This window comes from Hippichthys cyanospilos, chromosome 10, assembly GCF_059441005.1.
Source record: "Hippichthys cyanospilos isolate Australia breed blue-spotted pipefish chromosome 10, RoL_Hcya_1.0, whole genome shotgun sequence".
NCBI classification, from domain to species: Eukaryota; Metazoa; Chordata; class Actinopteri; order Syngnathiformes; family Syngnathidae; genus Hippichthys; species Hippichthys cyanospilos.
This window is the reverse complement of record NC_142378.1, coordinates 18085707-18105549: the sequence shown is the minus strand read 5'-3', so window position 1 is coordinate 18105549 and position 19843 is coordinate 18085707. Positions and strand designations below refer to the sequence as shown.

Below are 19843 nucleotides of genomic sequence, written 5' to 3'. Positions count from 1 at the left end.
TGCTATATGATATATTTTACTGAAATTGCTGATCCGAACCACCAATGATTTATAAACGAAAATCTTGAGAATGATCAGGGGTGCCCAAACGTTTTCATACCACTGTTAGAAGGGTAAAATCAATCATACCTGAACAAGATTCTCTTCAGAAGCTGCTGGTCTCCTTCCGTGTATCCGGGCCAGTCTTTATGAACTTCCTTATATAAAACATCTTTTAATGTGAGGGTGTTATCTTTCCCATTCAAGTTTGCCACCTATTAAATGAAAAGAGGTCAGTTGAGAAATACTAAAAAGCGACAATGTTACTGCAGACAGCGTATGTGACCTGTTGCAGGTGACTGTCCAAGGAGTCTTTGTCAGACTGCAAGAGGCCGTCTTTCTGCAACCTGAGGAGCAGCTCGGGCTTCTTGTAAGGCTTGAGAGCCAGCAGGTGGATCAGGCGCTCTCGGAGCGGCTTGTGCTGAGTGCTTGCTTTTTTGACAGTGCTGCTAGAGATGATGACGGGCCGAGAGGTCCTGCGCGAGGGAGCCACGTCGGACAGGGCAGATGCTGGTTTCCGGATCTGAACCCTTTTGCCTGCATAATAAAGGAGGAGGAGCCACAAAAAATGAGTCAGTGAACTGTTTCGAGAAACTCACAAACTTTGTACTTTAACAACATAGAGGCCTAAAAACCTTTCAGAGAAAATATCAGGTAGATCTGGTTGACCCGCTAGGAGAAGAATATTAAAGAATAAAACATGTACTTCCTTTGGATAGGAGGTCAATGTCTGCGCTGTGTATCCGTTGTGGTTTCATGAAGTGAAATGCATATGCGTACACAACCTTGCTTTAACTATTCATTTTACATTTTATCAAACAAAGGGAGACAAAAAAAGATGCTATTGAAGTATTGATTTCGATTTTGAACTGCTATTTAACGAACAGATATCCATCCATTTTCTATAAATATGTTGGGAGTAAACATGCAAGCATGTTCAGTCTGTTAAAGAGAGGATGTTGCTGTTATAAACTTCATATACCATCTTTTTGCATAAAGATCTGATGTTATTACCTGCATCTTATAGTCCAGTGCGGCTTTTCCGTGACAAAAATATTATTTTGCTGCTGTGGCTTACATACCAGTGCGCCTTATGGTCCAGAAAATACGGCACGTGAGGTTGGAAAGCGAAGCAAGGGGAATATCTCAAACCTTTCAAAAACTTCCAACATATTCTTTAAAAACGACGTAACTGGTATCGGAATGATTTGAGCCCCTCCCTCAAAAGGCAATCGATATGTCAGACAATAGTTAACTGCCGTGATTCCAAAAGTTTACAATTCAATGTACTTATGTTAAAAATACAATCATAGGTTTGATCATTGAATGATATATTGTGATCATTTATTCTGGCCCTCTAAGGATTTTTTTTTTTTTTTAATTCGTTTTTTAATAAGCTGATATGGCCCAATAAGGGGGAAAAAAAGTAGTGGCGAGAATTTGTTCCTATACTGTCTCAACTTTTATGGTTTTAATTTTTCTTGACTTGTGAAGGGTGTGTCATTTTTTTTCCATGTTGAGGTGTCCAATACTGTTATAAATAAAAAGTATTAGAAATGTTCAAGTAAACATAAAACTGTTTTCATTATGTTCACTGCCTTGGTGGTGTAAAAACATCTCAAACTCCAGTGTAGGAGGTATATAGCAAGGCAACTTGGGAGGTTGCACATGCACAATTTCCCATTTTAATTCCCTACATTCATTCTGATATTTTCATTTCTTAATGATGCATTTTGTTTTTTTGGGCATTTTCTTATGAGACATCCCGCTCACCAACGTATCTGCCGCCAGGCTTGATGACAATGGCGCCCCTGCTGCGTGTCTCCTCCTCGACCTGGGCCATGCTTTCTCTGGCCTTTTGGTAAGAGTCATCCGTGGCACATACGGTAATTTTGTCTTGGATGGCACCCAAACAATCCAGCTGAATGCTACCCTTGCTGCCAAAACAAAGAGGAGAAGACCATGAGAAAGGAAGAACAGGGTGGGGTGACTCAAAGATTTAACGGGGGAAAGAGGGGGTGGGTATTATTACAGACAAAATGTTTAAATAAATGATAGCTTCTATTTTGTAACCAAAGACAGTTTTACTCTCAACATCCTTTGGGTGCAACCATTACTTTGCAAACTACCATACATCTGTGGGTCGCTCCCCGCCAACAGACCAAATGCATTTTTGTCTGACCGCCTTCACGCCTCCATTTTGACAGTTTGGCAGCAAATGAGATGTCGCGGCAGCGAGAGGCTGAATGAGCGCTGTCATTTTATGGTTTTCACATTGACGCTCGGTGCGTTGATAAGGATCCGGCCGGAGATGTGGTTGAACTCCACGTGACCCACTTGCGTAAGGACAGTAGAGTTTACGCTTAGAAATGTGCAAAATCCTTTCTGGGTTTTACTAGATTGGGTTCATTTAATTCAGTCGGCGTCTTGTGTTGTGACAGGAAAATTAGATCGTGTCAATGGCCTTTGGTGTGAAAAATGTCAAGGATTCTTGACAACGTAGGTCAAACAGTAGGAGTCAAGAAGTGGTCTGAATGACTTTCTATTATAAAAATGCTGGCAGGTCTCCTGGAATCTCTTACACACTATAGACACTGTGCTGAGGGACAGAGCAAATCATCAGGCCATGGTGTACAGAGGATACAATAGGTCTACACAACCCTGTTCAGATTATTATTTTTGTGATATCAAACCAGAAAATGTTATTTGCTACCCCTTACCTATACAACTCAACTGAGGAAAAAGACCTCTTAGGCTGGATTTACTGCAGCCTGAAGTGACACAATTTAAATTTTTTTCACCCCTAGCCTACCAGTATCTGATCTTTTGATGACAGTGTGAATGACACAGATCAGATTTTTTCAAAAGCGACCCAGGCCACTATGTATGTTGTATACAGTACTTAATTAGATATGTAACTGATCTTTTGACATGCAACGCCAGTCTCAACGACCAGGTTGCATGCATCAGACTCACACGTAACAAACAAGCGTCAAACGTCACAATTCTGCGCTCAGAAGGGCAGAAGCAGCTTGGAAAAAACAAAACAAAAAACAAAACAACAATAGCAGACCAGTCAAAGAAGTTTGAAAATAACAAAAGACCAAAGAGCATTTTATATGATTGGGTGTCTCCTCTCACTTGCTCGGCGTGAGCGAGGGAGACGTTGCAGTCATGGCACCAAATGCCATAGCCAAATACCGCACCTTAACCCCTCCTTTCCACCTTTGACTGAAAATATTGTGACTCCGGTATGAAAGTCATTTAGCCATTCATTGTGGTACTTGTGTAAACATTAAGCGCACACTTTTGGGCTGTTTGGTGTTCACACGCAGGTCACATACAGGTCACATTTATTTGGAAATATAAAAGACCTCCCGAAAAAAAATTGCATCTCATAAGAAATTCTGAATTGCGCATTAAAGTCTGCACTGTGAACCTAGCCTTACAAAGAAGAAAATAACAACTGCAATAAAATGGTTGCATAAGTGTGCAGTTCAGTGACGCGACTATGCTTGAAATTAATTCAGCACATACAGTATACCCTCATGTTAAAGTCGAGTCTGTCTCTGATTAACCTCAAATAAAGTTCAACTGTTCTAGTAGGCTTTTCCTTTTCCTGATTTTTTAATTTGTTTCTTTTTCAGTGGATGCCTGGAAATTTTGTGGTCCTACTGACTGCTATTTGGAAACAATAATTCCCTCCACCTTGACGAAGACCTTTGACTCCAAATGACAAAAAAAAATAGCTGCGAAAAACATGACGATGCCGTTTGCATGCTTCCCTGTGGGCATATGAACTAACTTGAAATAACTTATTTTATTCAAAGCAGTATAAAATACCGTTTGATAGTCCAGAAATGTAATTAACAGTATGATTCATAGTGTTGTGGGGCGGTCAAACAAGGTGACTAGAGAGGGCCCTCACCTGGTTATATATTGCTGGATGCAGTCAAAGCTGCCCTGCGGGTTGTCTCTGCCCACGTTGGACAGGTAGAAAGTAAACGTGTGCAGTTCATTGGAATTTTCCGACCGTGGTATTGAAATTTTCTGCAAGAGGAAAATGGAGAGAAACAACACGAACACGTGATTCAAAGAAGACACAGTAGATATATAAGGTGAAAATGTGCAAGTAATATAATACAAAACTACTATGACATGTGGGGGGCACCGCACAGTTTCTAACCCAATAAAATGGTTCTAACTAGGATTTTCAGTATGTTCACTGGATGAAATTGATGTCACCCAATTGATTGGATGTCAGTGGTATATATATATATATATATATATATATATATATATATATATATATATATATATATATGAATAAATATTATTTACCAGTGTGAAATGGCGTTGAATTTCTCACCTGAGTTCTAATATGTACGGTGCTAGCTGTCAATTGAGACCCATTTTGAAAAATCCGATTGGCAAAATATATAATATATATATAAAAGTTTGACATATAAATTTGATATAATGTATACAGTATATATGATTGTATTTATAAATTTACTATGGTATATATTATTTATTTGCAGTGTGTGCAATGTTCCCTAAAATAATGTCAATTAAACAAAGGTAGATGCTATCGAAGTATTGATTTTTTGAACTGCTATTTAACTCTTCAGTATTCTGTTAGTTATATCCATCCATTTTTTATATATATAATGTTGGCACTAAATGTGCAGGCATGTTCAGTCTGTAAAAGAGGATGTTGTAGTTGAGACGATTAAAAAAAATATAAAGAAAATTTTAAAGTTTCATATTACCACCATATACCAGCGTCCAGTAATAGTCGAGTGCGGCTTATAGTCTGGAAAATACGGTAACTTTTGACCGCTAATTGATAAAAATGTGCTTAATAATAAATAATGTGCTTGGTTCTAAGTTGTCTTCATTTTTTTAATTGGTTTGCAATCAAGTAAGTTAGCAGCGTTGCCCTCTGTACCAAGTCTTTGCCAAGTTTTGATTGAATTTGTCTTAATTAATATTTACTTTTTTATTACTTTATTTATTTATTTTCGTTTAATATTATTATCTGCAAATATCAAGGCCTCGATGCACTACCTTTTTGCAGAAATATCTCATTTTATTACCTGCGGCCTATATATGTAAAAACATGTAACACCAGGAAAATAAAATAAACATGGTTTTTGTGTTCTTGTTTTAGTCTCTTTCTTGTCAAATATCGAAAACCCAGAGAAAAAAAAATAATAGCATCGACAAAGCTTTGCATAGCTCCAAGATGACTGTCATAGTTTGGATTTTTATCAGGACTACTTGGCCTAAGCCTGAAAGAAGCCCCAAGCTTAAAAGAACAAAGCAGAATAAAAATTATTAACTGTGGCACAATATTTTTCTTTCCCTAAACAAGCATAATTGAAAACATTTGCTGTGCAGACATTGTTGGAATGTAGTAATATTATTGGCTTTCCATCTCATTACAATTAAAACACGTCATTGTTACAATTTGAAACTATTCTAAGATCCGCCTAGAGCCCTGCCAATTCTCTTCTTACTGAAAAAACATGGAAAGTCTAATAAAACTACACCACTGCTTTCCATTTCCATCACATGACAGCAGGTATTTTTCAGTTTTTTTTTTTTTTTTTTTTTTTTTAAATAATATTAGGCATTGTAATGCCCCAAATGAAGTACCTTGGTAGCAAGACTTCCAAGATACCACTTGGAAAAAGTGAAAACTTGAATGCCAAGTGCATGTGGAGAAAAAAAGTTTACAGTTTATAAAGTCATAAAAATAACAGAGAATATAAAACCGTTTTTTATTTATTTATTTATTTTTTTACAGCAAAAGCAGGAGTGGCTTGCACAACATCTACTATTGCCATAATGCTAATAACATCTACTATTGCCATAATGCTCGAAAGACTACATCTTGATTTTTCTTTGGCTTATTATACAGTTTTATGGCTTAGCACGTCCGCCTCACAGTTCAGGGACCCAAGTTCAAATCCACCTTGCTCCAGCCTTACTTGCATGTTCACCCTTGTTATTCAAACAAGTGCCAAGACTTTCAATTTTTTTTTATTACTTTATATGGCAAAAAAAAAGAAAAAAGAAAAAAAGAAAAAATCATAATGTTCAGAGCGGAAGGTTGGCCCAAGGTTAGCTGTTTTGTTGAGCCTGAATAGAAATGCGACACAACTTGTATTAAACAAAGCCAAGAATTTTTTGACGGAAAGATCTTTCACTATGCCCGTTTCAAGAGTATATTCCACATCCCTTGGGGAGCCGACATGCTGTCAAAAGACAGCATACTCAGCTTTGTTTACTGGAGAGCTTGACACATGTGAAGTCTGCAGGTGGCCCACTATAAAAACATGTCTTTTATTTTCTGTCACTTTCCTTCACACTAGCATTGCGTGACACACACTGGTTTTTAACATTAAGAGAGAGTTGGTTTTCAATTTGCTTTATTGACTAAGCCATTCTTGGAAATGAATACAAGGTAAGACACCACTCAGGGACAACACAGGAAAAAAAAAAAAAAAAAACATTTTCTTTGGTACTACAGTACTAGGATTTTATAGGACCGTTTGTGGTTGAATGCAAAGAGTGGGCCTACATTAATTCCGCTATCAACACAACAATCAGAAAAATGAGGCCCAGTGGGTACAAACACATAAAACATATAGGTTTGTAATTTAGTATTATTGGCAGAGAGTGTTAGTTGGCAGCTATGCAGCTATACATTACAGGGATATAAAATGTAATGCTGCAATTTGAGTCGGAGAACTCAGAGGAGATGGACGTGAGAATGATTGTGATGCAGGGAGGCGAAGCCACGGAAGGCTGACGCAGTTGACTCTGTGACTCACAGTAAAGAATGAGTCGGGAGAGAAGCTCCCCCACACCAAATGGCTCCCAGTCCCAAACACATCACATGCGTCCAATTTGTAAAGTGTGAATAGTCAGAATATGGCCGGGCGTAGTAGTCAGAATTACATTGTTCTCAGAAATGGTATAAGAGCAAAGTTGGTTCTGACGCAAAACCCATTGTGTTACAGGTGTTTCGGGCTACATTTAAAGGGGCCCTATCATGAAAGGTCAACTTTTTGCAAGCAAATGTTGGTTTCTCGGCCTTAACACGCCCAAGGTGTTATTTTCCTTCATTGATGTATTTCTGAGCATTCCTTGCTTATTCTGTGCTTTAAAACCGGCCCCGCCAGAGCAGGTAAACAAGACTTGAGATCATAGCACCCCTACACCCCCATACCTTCCACGCAAAAATAAATACACGCCGACTTTATCCACGCCTTTTAGTTTCGTTTTAGTTCCGAAGTTGAGGAGGCGAGCTCTTGCATAGAGGCGGCCCAGTAAAGAGTCAAGTTTCATTTATTGGTTACAAAGTTTTACTGTCGAAAATTCTGAAGTGGCGAAAATGTTTGTTTGGGAGCACTTAGCTGAACATTCATATTCATGTCAATCACCCGCGGGCAGAATTTATGTTATGAATACTGGGTTCCTACGGGGACCGATGCACTCAATCACACCTAAGGACAATTTAGAATGTCTAATACACCTTGCTAATGTGCCAAATCTAATTCATTCACGTATATTTAACTGTGAAAAGCGAAAAAAATCTGGGTCCTTTAAGTGAAATGGGTGGCAAGAAAAACATGCCAGTAATGACAGGTTACTTTGACCAGTGTTTGAGTAAAGTCAATGCCACTTCAATCAAAGTTTGTGTTTTGGAGCATTCAATACAACTAAGACATTCATCACACTTGCTAGACGGCATTATCAAATATTAAAACAGTATCAGTGAGTTCTCAAACGGTGTATTATTAGTCATATTTGGTTTTGAAAAATATGGAATTGATGAATACGTTTGAGCAATTTTTATAAATTATAATTATAAAATGTAAAGACACACCAGTGAAACCATCAGTAGAACCAGAAAGGTTAACGAACGACGGTCGAGGACAGTAACGTTCAACTGCATTTACTATGAGGCATAAGTTAACGAAACAAGGCATATTTGAGAGACTGCAATGCAGCAGAAAAGTCAATACCTGTAGAATACAATACGGGAGCATGCAAAGCTAGCAACGGGGTGAGGTAAAATTTGGATTTAGTACAGAACAACAAGTAAAATGCACCGAATGTGCTTTGCCTCATTGCAACCACAAAACAGACACGGTGAGTGTTAAGACATTACTAAACACCAAATGAGACAGCACATCCTGTCTACAAACAATGCCCTGTTTATAGCTTTGGCTACTGGTACAAGTGGATTTAAACAGGCTGTCCAAACATTCCCGTCCAGGCTTTGTCGTGCCTGCAAGTCTGCTCATCTCTTCATTCTGCTTGGCATCAACAAAACAATACCTCTTTTCAGGATGGACTCATTAGAAAAAGGACAAATCGTTGCACAGTTCCTCCTCCAAAGCCAGAGAGACGACCAAAGAGAGACTGAAGTAGACAGACACTGGATGCCATGTGGACAAAAGCTCAGATGTGGTAAAGACAATTGGGCTACATTGCCTAACAATGTCCTCTGTGATTGTGTTCAAGTTACAGTACAAACAGTTTAGCTAAACAGTACAGGTGACGGCCGAGTGACACTCAACCACAAACTTAAATATGAATGGACTAACAATTGGCCGTTTGCGGCTAAAGCTAAAGAGCAGCCAATAATACCTTGTCACTGTTACTGACAACTTATGTTATTATTATTATAATTAGCTGAAAACGCCATTATTATATGTTTTCTCAAGATCACTATATGGAAAAATGAGAGCCTCCCCTCACCGAGGTTAGGTATTTATTTTCGTGACCACTGTTTTCCGAGTGGGCTTTGCTTTCACTTCATTGTTGCTGGTTCTGACAAAATGAGGCAGACCAAATAGCATTTGAGTAGCAATCACAGATATTAGTGATGAGAGAAAATACATCATTTTCTTAGCAACGAGACAGGCAAAAAAAAAAACCAAAATAAAAACATCCCAATTACCCAAATACTGTATAGGACATACTTTTTTTCAAAGAAGGAAAGCCAAAAGTGTGGGTGCATCCTGTAAACGGTAACTGATTTTTTTTTCTTTTTCTTCAAAGACATTTGTGGATGACTGATCCGTCAGCCACATAAGCTAAGTTATGACATACAGACGCACATTTCTAAGTTTGCGGTAGGGTTGCGCAATGAATCCAATTTTAACCACTTCGTTATCCTACCACCAGGGGGCAAACCCAAGGTTGCGACTTCATCAAGCTTAAGAAATAGCAAGCGAGCAAATCTAGCGGCAGGTGCGAGAAGGGCGACAGCAAGGCTAGGTTTATGTTTGACATGCCCACGACACCCGCACGGCTCCATGCATCAAATGATGTCATTTTGGCAATCATGCAGTGTCCGAACAGCCAGATCTTACACAACGCGTACGTTCCGGAATCTCTTTACTGCGCGGAAAACTTGACAGACGAACTATTGCTCATTGAAGTTCGCCAGTACAAACACTTGATTTGGCTGAAAAACAGTATGGTGACCTAAATACTGTAAACAACTCCTGGCAAGCACGCACACTAGGGAGAGATGGAGTGCTGTTAAAAGAAAAAAAAAAAGCTTGGAAGAGGTTGAAGTTTGCTTCACGCCACCTTCCCGAGATTTCAGCTTTCAACTCCACCTTAAAAGACTTGAGATGGCAATGTTTCACACACATGCTTTTTAATCACCCAAATATATTATTTACCAGTGTGAAATGGCGTAGAGTCTCTCACCTGATTCCTAATATATACTGTACCATGCTAGCTGTCAATTGAGACCCATTTTGAAAAATCCAATTGGCAAAAAAATTGAATACATTTGGTTTCAAATGACTGAAAATGACATTTTGACTGCTAATTGATTTAAATTTGCTTAAAAGTAAATACCTAGGTTCTAGGTAGGCTTCATTTTTTTTCATTTATTTTTTCACTCAAGTTAGCTGTGTTGCCTTGTGTGCCAAATTTTTGCCATGTCCTGAATAAATTTGTCTTCATTATTTACGTTCTTTATTTTACATTATTACTATTATTTGTAAGGATCAAGTCTTGAAGCCTTGTTTACATATTGCTTGTTTAAAAAAAATGGCAATAAATGGACACGTTTGACCAAACATGATGAATAATCGTGATTAATAATCATGATTTCAATATTAACCAAAATAATTGTGATTATTATTTGGGACATAACCGTGCTGCCCTAGTTGTAGGTATTCTTTGTTATGGTAATTACAGTAACGGGACAAGCTAAACTAGAGGCAGTCAGTTGGCTGTCAGCCAGTACTTTAGTTGCCCCTAACAAGCAGCTCGTGTTAGTTGAGGTTGTTATCGAATTACTTTCAATAAAAAAAAACAAGCAGACAGAACCAGCATGAGACCATCCTTGTTCGCACAGGAATATTACAGTAGCTTTCAAAAAGATTTTTTATTTTTTTTATTTTTTAGCAGCGCAGGTTAGAGACCGTGATTCTGCCTCAAAGTTTGGGCCAACCGGCTAATGGCCCTCGTATACCGACATCGACTGGAGCCCTTAGCCGACCAAACAGGATAACGAGGAGCTAGGGTTCCCATTTATCTCAACAGCACTCTTCGTGAAAATTTCCCAAACGCATCCTTGCACCTTCAAATGCTCCTCCTGGTGTGCGGAGCCTCTCTACTCCCTGTCTCTCTTTTATTCGCTTGCCTGCAAGCCACACGCAGCTGTCACAGCTGGCACCATATCCAAATAAAGTCTATAACTTCCAAATATAATAAAGTGTGCATAATATAAAAGTGTTCCATTGTTTTTCACGGTTAACGGAGACTGAACAACCAGCGGTAAAAGTGAAATCCATAAAATGGGACCCCCCGCCCTATCCCCCATGGAACTTTGGCGCATGTATATATGTATGTATGTATGTATGTATGTATGTATGTATGTATGTATGTATGTATGTATGTATGTATGTATGTATGTATGTACCAGAATTTTTTAAATATTTGAAAAGTATTTATACTTTACAAGAGACAAAAATGACTGTAGTACATGTGTTTACTTAATTCTTTAATTATTAAACCTTATACAGCAACTGTGCTGTTAATCCCTTCTCGTTATTATCCCTTGGCCGGTTAGGTAACGCGGAGGGCCGGAGTTGCCATCAGCGTAACTGCCCTTGGAGGTCAGTAGCTTTTTTCTGCAATATTGTTGTTTTTTTTTTCTTTTTATTATTTATGACAAAAACAACAACAACACACTGAAACATGAAGCATGACATGAAAATATGATGAAATTACAAAAAAGAGATTGATTCTGTTATGCTAAAGTTTTTTTGTCGCCACATTGTGCGTCCTGTACATCGTAACACAGAAAATACCAGAATTTTGGTGACACAAACACTTTGCATTTTAGCCACAATGGAATATGAAATATTAAATGTGAAAATAAAATGAATTTAAATTAATGAACAGCGGCAAGCTGGATCACGGTTCAGTCACAAAAAATTGTTGTGACAGCTCATGTGATACTAAATACCATTTACCGATTGGCTGTTATGTTTCTACATTCTTCACCTATGATTCAAATTTGTTCAAACAGCAATTTGAAAAACAATGCGCCGAACCTCGCAAATTTCATGACAGTTCCATTAGGCTATTAAATAATTACCTTGAGGAATACAAATGTTCACAACAGCATTGTTTGCTGCAACATTACAGACATACATACCTGACTCGTTGCCTGACAAAATCAAATACTTATGAGAGGTGGATCATCTCATTTACATGACTAAGATAACCATCCCCTTTTTTAATGTTTGCCTTCCCAGTGTGGGAAATATGCTGGCAAGTGTGTGCATGAGCTCAGTCGAGAGCTGGGAGTGAATGCTCAAAATGGTGTAAGGGAAAGCGTCTGCTGTGTCATTTAGCCACTTTCTCACTTGTGCCGAACATTCTGACCTCAGCAGCAACACATTCTCCGAATGGAGTGAGTTTGCTCCATTCATTTGGAAGGCATCTGATGTATTAATAACTACAGCATCCAATCACAAACATGTGGTAAACCATCTGATTTGTGCAAAATGACAAATATGACCCTGGAGAGGTTCACACAAGAAAAAAGTGCAAATGGGCTAAGTGCTTAACTCTTCAATGTCTGTGCATTAATTATTACATCACTGGTAATAACCGTTATTACCCGTTTTGATCCCGACGGGAGGCTTTTAGTTGAAGGATTTGATTTTCACTTAACTTTGATGAGGACTGGGACATGGAAGAATACAAATAAATGTGCGAGTGCAAGAATATAATGATTATTATTTTAGTTCAAATACAGACAGTTGAATAGCATATTTTTGGCATTGCCCTTGATTTCTAAGTGAAAAATGCATTAATCTTAATGACAGTTTATTGAAATTTTGTTTGTTTGGCCTTCTCTGTAGTCAAGAGGCAGGTGAAATGAGTTCCCACGCAACAGAAATTGTTATGGGGATGGAATATTAAATGATGAATACATCATGAAGAATGTTGCCAATTGTGGAATGGATTGATGATAAATTATATCTTGAATGCCGTATGAAGAAGTGGTTTTTGACATTAGCTACAGACAGTAGACTACTTGTAGCAACTAAACCTATAACATCGAAAATGTTAAATTTCTTCATATTTGAAATTGGAAAAGTAGTTTAAAATCCATCCCCAATTTCCTTCATCCAACATGCCCATTAGTACGGTATATATAATGATGTTAAAAGAAAACATGTAAAATAATACAGTATATCTCTATGGTAAAGAAATGATCCTGTGGGGGGGGGGGGGGGGGGTTCTTTGCACTGATTAAGAAGTGAAAAAACTTGCAAAATGGACAAACTAGTGTGTGATTGCATGACTTACCCCTTGGTTTCCATTAAATGTGATTAGTGGTTGTGATGACAGGACCTAAAACAGGACAAAAAAATGACAAGTGTCACCAACATTTCAAAATTTAATTCATGCATGGCTGCAACAATTAATAACTTGTAATTATAATTCAATTACTAATAAAGTTGAAGCAAATCTCTCATTTACAACACGTCTCAATTTAGAAATGTACCTGCATATGTGCCTCAATAGATTCTGCTGTATTGGATGGTAAAATAATTCAAATAAGCAACACTTTTATATCCGGTATAACCATGTGTAAACAGAAAGACTAGAAGAAAGCTGGCATAAGACAGTTTTGTTTTTATTGCATCCTTGACATTGACATTAGTGTGTTTGGGAACACACAGGCCATTTTGTAATTTCTTTCAGGTTAGGGACTTTGTTGCTGTTTTGTGTGTGAAAAGAACCATATTTTATAATTAAAATAGAATGAGAAGGACATTTAAATTCATACAATGCACGTAGCATGTCAAGTATTCTGTTGACATTTGCAAAAAACACCACGATTCCTGGTTCATATAAAATGATAAACAAAAAGGTGCTGCCTGCCATTAGAAATCTGAATAAATTTAGGCATGTGTTTTTATGCAGTTCTAGCTTTTCTACCATGTCATTTCATAACTGCTAACATCTCATATTTCAGAAAAGAGAAGACACACACACACACACACACACACACACACACACACAAACGCACACACGCACACCAGAAAGAGGAAGTCAAAGTGGCTGTTCCACCTCCACATGGTGTTGGTTCAAATGAAATCAAAGTTCATTCGAGGGCATGTCATTCAAATACAACATGCTCTGTATTCACATGAGAAGCATTCATTCTATCTTCTGTCAAGCCTATAATTTACTTGATTTAAGCTTGAATCAGCTTTTTTGGGAATGTATAGTTGGCGAACTAAGGTCACCAGTGAAATGCAACAAAAGCTTAGTTGTAATGGCAGTCACAAGTTGGCTTCGGGGGTCATCAGGGGTCGCAACAACCAGTCACTCACGTGATTTGTTTGGCACAGTTTTTAAGGTGCATGCACATCCTGGTGCAAGCAACCCATTTTTAAACTGGGTTTACGAAAGGCAGTGCCACTGAAATCGATCGACTTTGGTCACCATGACTTGGAGGTGCCATATTTATAGAGCTTCTGTTGGGTGTAATCTGCATTTGAAAAGCAAACAAAAGGAATTGTATTCACGTCATGGGATTCAGCGAGAGAGTGAGGTGGTGCAAATCCAGCCCTGACATTCCTGACAGACTAAGTGAAGCTGGTTCTGCAAACCTCATTTGCCATGTGACAGCTCTTGCTCAGAAAAGAATCTTGCTTACAAAATTGATGATTAATTAATCCATGACCTAATATTCGGTGGGAAATGCTGGGAAATTATATAGCAACCCATTTACTCACCCATGATTGCACAAGTCTAAAATGCATCCCACATTTGACAAAAGTTTGAAATTGAGGCACCCTTACCAAAGTTGGGTTTTAGGCTATGGCGGCATCTCCTCACTTTAGATTTGAGATCAGTAAAGCTTTTGAGTTGAAAATGAAGATCACGCTGATTATGAGAGAAAGAAATGCCTACATTTTCGAAGTCAGCCGTACCTCACACTCAAATAGAGCGTGTGAGTATGTGCATCATATACAGAAGAGATGTCACAATATTTATGACTTTGAGGTACCTCAATATTGTTATTGTTTGGTCTGTGTAAAATAATGCACACTCTCCATTTCCTTGGACAATAGCGATATGCGATACTTGATATATATATATATATATATATATATATATATATATATATATATATATATATATATATATATATATATACACACACACACACACACATATAAAATGAAATTGACTTTTATTATAATTATGAAAATGATGTCAGGTTATGTTAGGCCAGCAGAGAAGGCCTTGCTGGCTCTGACGGCTCACCATTAGACTGAATACACTAGTGGAGAGTGATTTTCCTAAAACCATGTATAAGATATGTCACACTTTGTATCAGACTTGATATGTTTCCTTTAATGCATACGTGCTAATGGTTCATTTATCAAGAGACAGACTGTGTCCCTTCCCGAGCCTGGCCAAGTGGGAACATTAAGTTATTCAGGAACACCAGACCTTTCATGGAAGCCACCCTCCTTAATCAAACCTCAACACCATACCAGTTAAAGCACTCTAGTCCTCATCCCCCTCCCGCAGCCGCAAACATAGTGCTACCATCAGCCCGTTCATTTGAATAGGCTGCTGACATGCCACTATTCTGTCGGACCTGATCCCAGAATGTTCCACAGAGCTAACCTTGGGGACAGAGCACAGGTCTAGACCATGGGATCGATGGCAAGGCCGCAGGTGCCGCCACGATCTGGCAAACAGAAGCAGAGTTCGTAGCGAAAACATTCAGAGAGGAGGGGCAACATCAGTGTGTGAGAGAATTCCATGATGCCGGGACAGAGTTGTTATATTTAACACCCGATGCTCACCTCTCCTGTTCTGTTGTGCTGAAACCAATGCCCAACAAGTATTTTATAGATTGTAACAAACATTGCCATCATCAAATTTGTAACGGTCTGATGAAGGATGATGTCATGCGAGGTCTTCTGCTATGGCTACAATAAGGCTAGGCTAAATGGACTTCCTTGTGTAATTATGCACCTTAATTGTTGGAAAACACTAAATCACCATTTCCCAGTGAAAGACAAACTAGCGTAAATCTAGCAGACTCTTTTGGCCAAAGTCCAAACTTCTATTTATCTATTCTGCCTATGTGAATAAAGAACGAGGAATCTATAAGACAAGTCTGGCCATTGATTGGTTCATTAGCACTTCCCTAATGAGTGACAGAAGATCATTAGAGTGACAAAGGCTTATGGGGAAGACAAAACCTGCGTGTGCATAAACTCACTCTGTTGGCATAGCGCTCAAGTCTGAAAGCGCGCCCAAGGTAACACATAGGTGCCACCGCTTTCATGGGTCAGAGAGTGTGCTTGCATGGCGTGACACCAAGGGTGACGTGATCGCCACACAAGACTGAAGTCTACTGTGACATTTCAAGTCATATTTGGCCCGAACGGGTACGGTCATCGCGCTCACGCTGTGTCCCATGATCAGCTGAAACTGGAGAGTCAGCATTCCTTAAATAACCATTGCAGTGGCACATGCTAAGTTGCTTCAAGGTACTACCCCCCCATTGCTTCCCGTAGCGTTCCTATAGTCTGTATAAAGAAAAGTATCATGTTCTGGGATTAAATCAAAATTGAGAGTGGAGCTATTGAAAAAATACAAAAGACAGGTAAATAGCTTTTCTAAAAACACGTCAGTGAATAGTTTGTCTATCTTGCATACTGTGAGAGCAGACACCAAGGCCAAACAATTGTGATTCGAGCCCACCTTCTCCCTATGACTGGATTTCATAGTCCCATTTACAATGGGGGGTTTCTAATGGCACTCAAATTCCGCGGAACTGTACCTGTCCATGGATCAACTGGTACCGGGCCGCATGGGGTGCACCCGAAATAATGATGTTTTGGAACTGATTTAGTTTATCCTTTATTTGTGCTTTGTTTGACCTGAGCTTTATTTTTGGCACCACCTTTGGCTGTTTGTTTGTTGATCCAACAACTTGTGACTGTGGATAACATGCTAGCTAATGTTAGTTCTTATCTTCAGCATGTTATATAGTGCTGCTTTGTATGCGTTTAGCTCATTAGCATTTCTTCTGTGCCAGGTATTTCCCTTTGGTATATGTTATCATATGCAAAATGCACTTAAAAGCATTATATAACTTAAAATTCAATTATATGATTGATTTAGTCAGTGTAATTTGTGTTCATTTTTATAAGATATATAATTCTTGCACACGGGACTTACCTGAGTAACTGAGTTTTAGTGATGTTTGATATTGAAGACAGAGACACTGACAGCCTTTGTTTGGTTAATTTTCTTTTCTTTACAGTTTCACAATATAATTAAGTGATATGTCAGTGTACCACTGACTCAACTGCATTAAAGAAGAGTTACACTAATTTGCTGGGGTCTGTCTATCTGGTACAAGCCATTCTAACATCTAGAAAGGACAGAACAAATGAACTATTTTCATTTTATGTATTATCCGACTCTGAAAGGTATTTTATTTGGAAAAATATTTTATTTTGATAACTGGACAGATTCTCTTGGATTCATTTCGGTCACTTAAGCACCATAATTTCACTCACAAATAACTTAAATGTGTAAGAAACAGACGTCCTATCAAAAGACAGGTGACAAGCCTACAACTTTGAAGAAAAAGATAGCTTTTAACGGCCAATACCAAGAGTCCTATTTGAAATATTGACTTAATCGCGTTAATGACTTCGAGTGTTACTTTGTAATCAAAAAGAACCCACAAAGTGACAAGGAATGGATTCTCTACATTTTTGTTACTGAGACAGATGAGGTCAAAAGTGGCAGCAGCCTCAAAAGTATTTGACTCCCAACATTATATCTGTGTGAAGAGAGAAACAAGCTGAGGGCTCCTATAAGTTTGTCGTCCCCCCCAGTCTAAAATACCAAATGGCTTTCAGGGGGAAAGCATGATAAAGCGGACAAGGTCACATTGCACGTTGCAGCTTTATGGGAGTGGACAAAGCAGAGGTGTCAAAATTAAAATCTAATTAACAGTAATAAACTATTGCTGGTTCAGATTCAACTACATATCAACTACAACTTATTCATGGTAGGACTTTGCTAGGAAGATTTTTTTTTTCCCCGTAGGAAATTAAACTTATCTTTTCCATAAATTGATTATTATTCAGTCGCTTGTTTTGTCTGTAACGTCAAAAATTATGAAGGCATAAACATTTTTGTCTAGGTAAAAGCAGATGTATACAAATGTGTTAATTTGATTAAATGATTTGGACATTTACTGTACATCTCGTAACAATCAAGTATGAAATTAGCATCAAAAATGGACTTAGTTGTCAAATCATCAATTAATTGTTGCACCTCTACTTAAATGACACAATTAATTGAGTTTTGGGAGAATTCTTGGGAGTAATTGTGTTAAAAAGCACCGTGTTAAAGAGAGATTATGGATGAGAAGAATTTAGTCTTTTAACTAGAAATCAGTGGCATAAACCCAATTGCTTTCAACACAGAGACTTAGCCACTGAGTGTTGTCAACTCTATAAATCTATTCATAACTCTTTAGACAGTTACACATTTGACAGTAGCACGGTGACTTCAATCTCACATCTCATTTTTGTCTAATTTGTAATGGTACATTTCTATCAATATGCACCTGGGCATTATTTGTTTGTTTTTTATTAATACTTGAGTATAATCAAGTCAAAATGAAAACACAAAATCTAAATGTTATCAACAATGCCTAATTGAATTTGCACCAACTTGCACACCAATGGAAATGGAAACAATTTACTTGATGGTGCTGTATATAAAAGCTTCAGACAAGACAGAACAAGAGATTTTGTTTTAATTATTAGTATTGCCAGACAGATAATGTCAATAATAGGATAAATTAAACAAAAAACACCATTGTTAGGTTAGTACTGCACACATCAGCACAACATCACACTACAAGACAAAAGATGACATGTGGGCCTGCGAGGAGTTCAGAAACTCAGCACACACAGGTGTGAAAGAGCAGCTATAGCTCACTTGCTATGCTAACTTGGACTGCAGATGAACAAATTGGAAAATGTTACATAATTGTGGTAAGTTGCATTTTTCAAGTTATTTTCTGCAAAGCTTGTAACATATTTTCTTGAAAAAAATATTGAAATTAATGTGAAATCATCACAAAAATATTTTTCAAAGACTTTTGTAAAAGCCTTCTTCGATCCTTTAATTATTTTCCTGTAAAATACAACTGTTGGACAGACTTGATAACAGCCATTTTTTTCCCCAGAAAAACTGTTCTCAACACAAATGAGGTTTTTTTGAACGCCTATGTGTTAAACTGAACAAAAAAAAACAAAAAAAACTGTCCACATGGTTTTGTTTATTTAAAGAAATCGCTGCATAGATTAGAGTGGTGAGGCAAAGCTCCAGTTTATGCTCGTTACAAGCAAACGCAAATCCGACGTAATTGGCAAGTCTCCACTTTGGTCGGCGGTTTTGAAACATTAGGTTTTGTAGGGAAAAAAAAAGCCCAGGCACGTATATCAAATAGGGAAAACCAGAATCATTTTACACCAGTTTGCAAGAATTGCGGCCTCGTGTAGACGAGTTATGCTCACAGCACCACACTCCAGCACTACATGTTATGCCCAGTGGAGGTAACTATTACTCAGAGATGGTACACCAAAGATGTACAACTAATTTGGTGTTTGAACTTGTTTGGCTACACAAAGTGCATCGATTTTTCATTTTTCCAATGAGCTGTCAATCAACTACAAAACTACATAAATGTTTATACTTTGTCTGTCTTTGTCGCGGTGACTCTCCTCTCAGTTTGGTTGCGAATTTAGCAAAGTTCAGTTGCCAAGGTAATGAAAACTGACTTTGCAATTATTTTATTTTACACTTCATACATTTTAAATTCATCGCCTTGACGATGTAAATTTAACAGCCCTAAAACCAGGGCTGCACGATAATGGCTAAACATGATAATCTTGATTATATTGATCAATATTGTAATATTGGAATTACAAATAGTTATCCATTATGTTAAGCACAGCATCTGCATTGTTAGTACATACACGACGAGATTAACCTTCTTATTATAACTGACTTGAATAAAACTGTTGTTAGGGTCATACCACCACAGACTATATGAGGGTGTAGCCCTTACTCCTATCCGTTGCACATCTGGCTCAATTAGCCGTACCCTCCAAACAAGTGAAAAGGAAATTAATCCCTGAAAAAGTATCTACAGGTATAATTAAAAAAACAA

At 38.0% G+C, this 19843-nt stretch overlaps 1 protein-coding gene across 1 annotated transcript in view; it reads right to left on the bottom strand.

The window, feature by feature from the left end:
* Positions 1–19843, bottom strand: part of ell (elongation factor RNA polymerase II) — a 36878-nt gene that overhangs the window by 12635 nt on the left and 4400 nt on the right. The window contains exons 2-6 of the mRNA XM_088426448.1: positions 12910–12954; positions 3968–4089; positions 1813–1976; positions 326–576; positions 130–254 (exon numbers count right to left, since the gene is read on the bottom strand). Coding sequence (XP_088282574.1) covers positions 130–254; positions 326–576; positions 1813–1976; positions 3968–4089; positions 12910–12954 — 707 coding nt within the window. The remainder of the gene's footprint in view (positions 1–129; positions 255–325; positions 577–1812; positions 1977–3967; positions 4090–12909; positions 12955–19843) is intronic.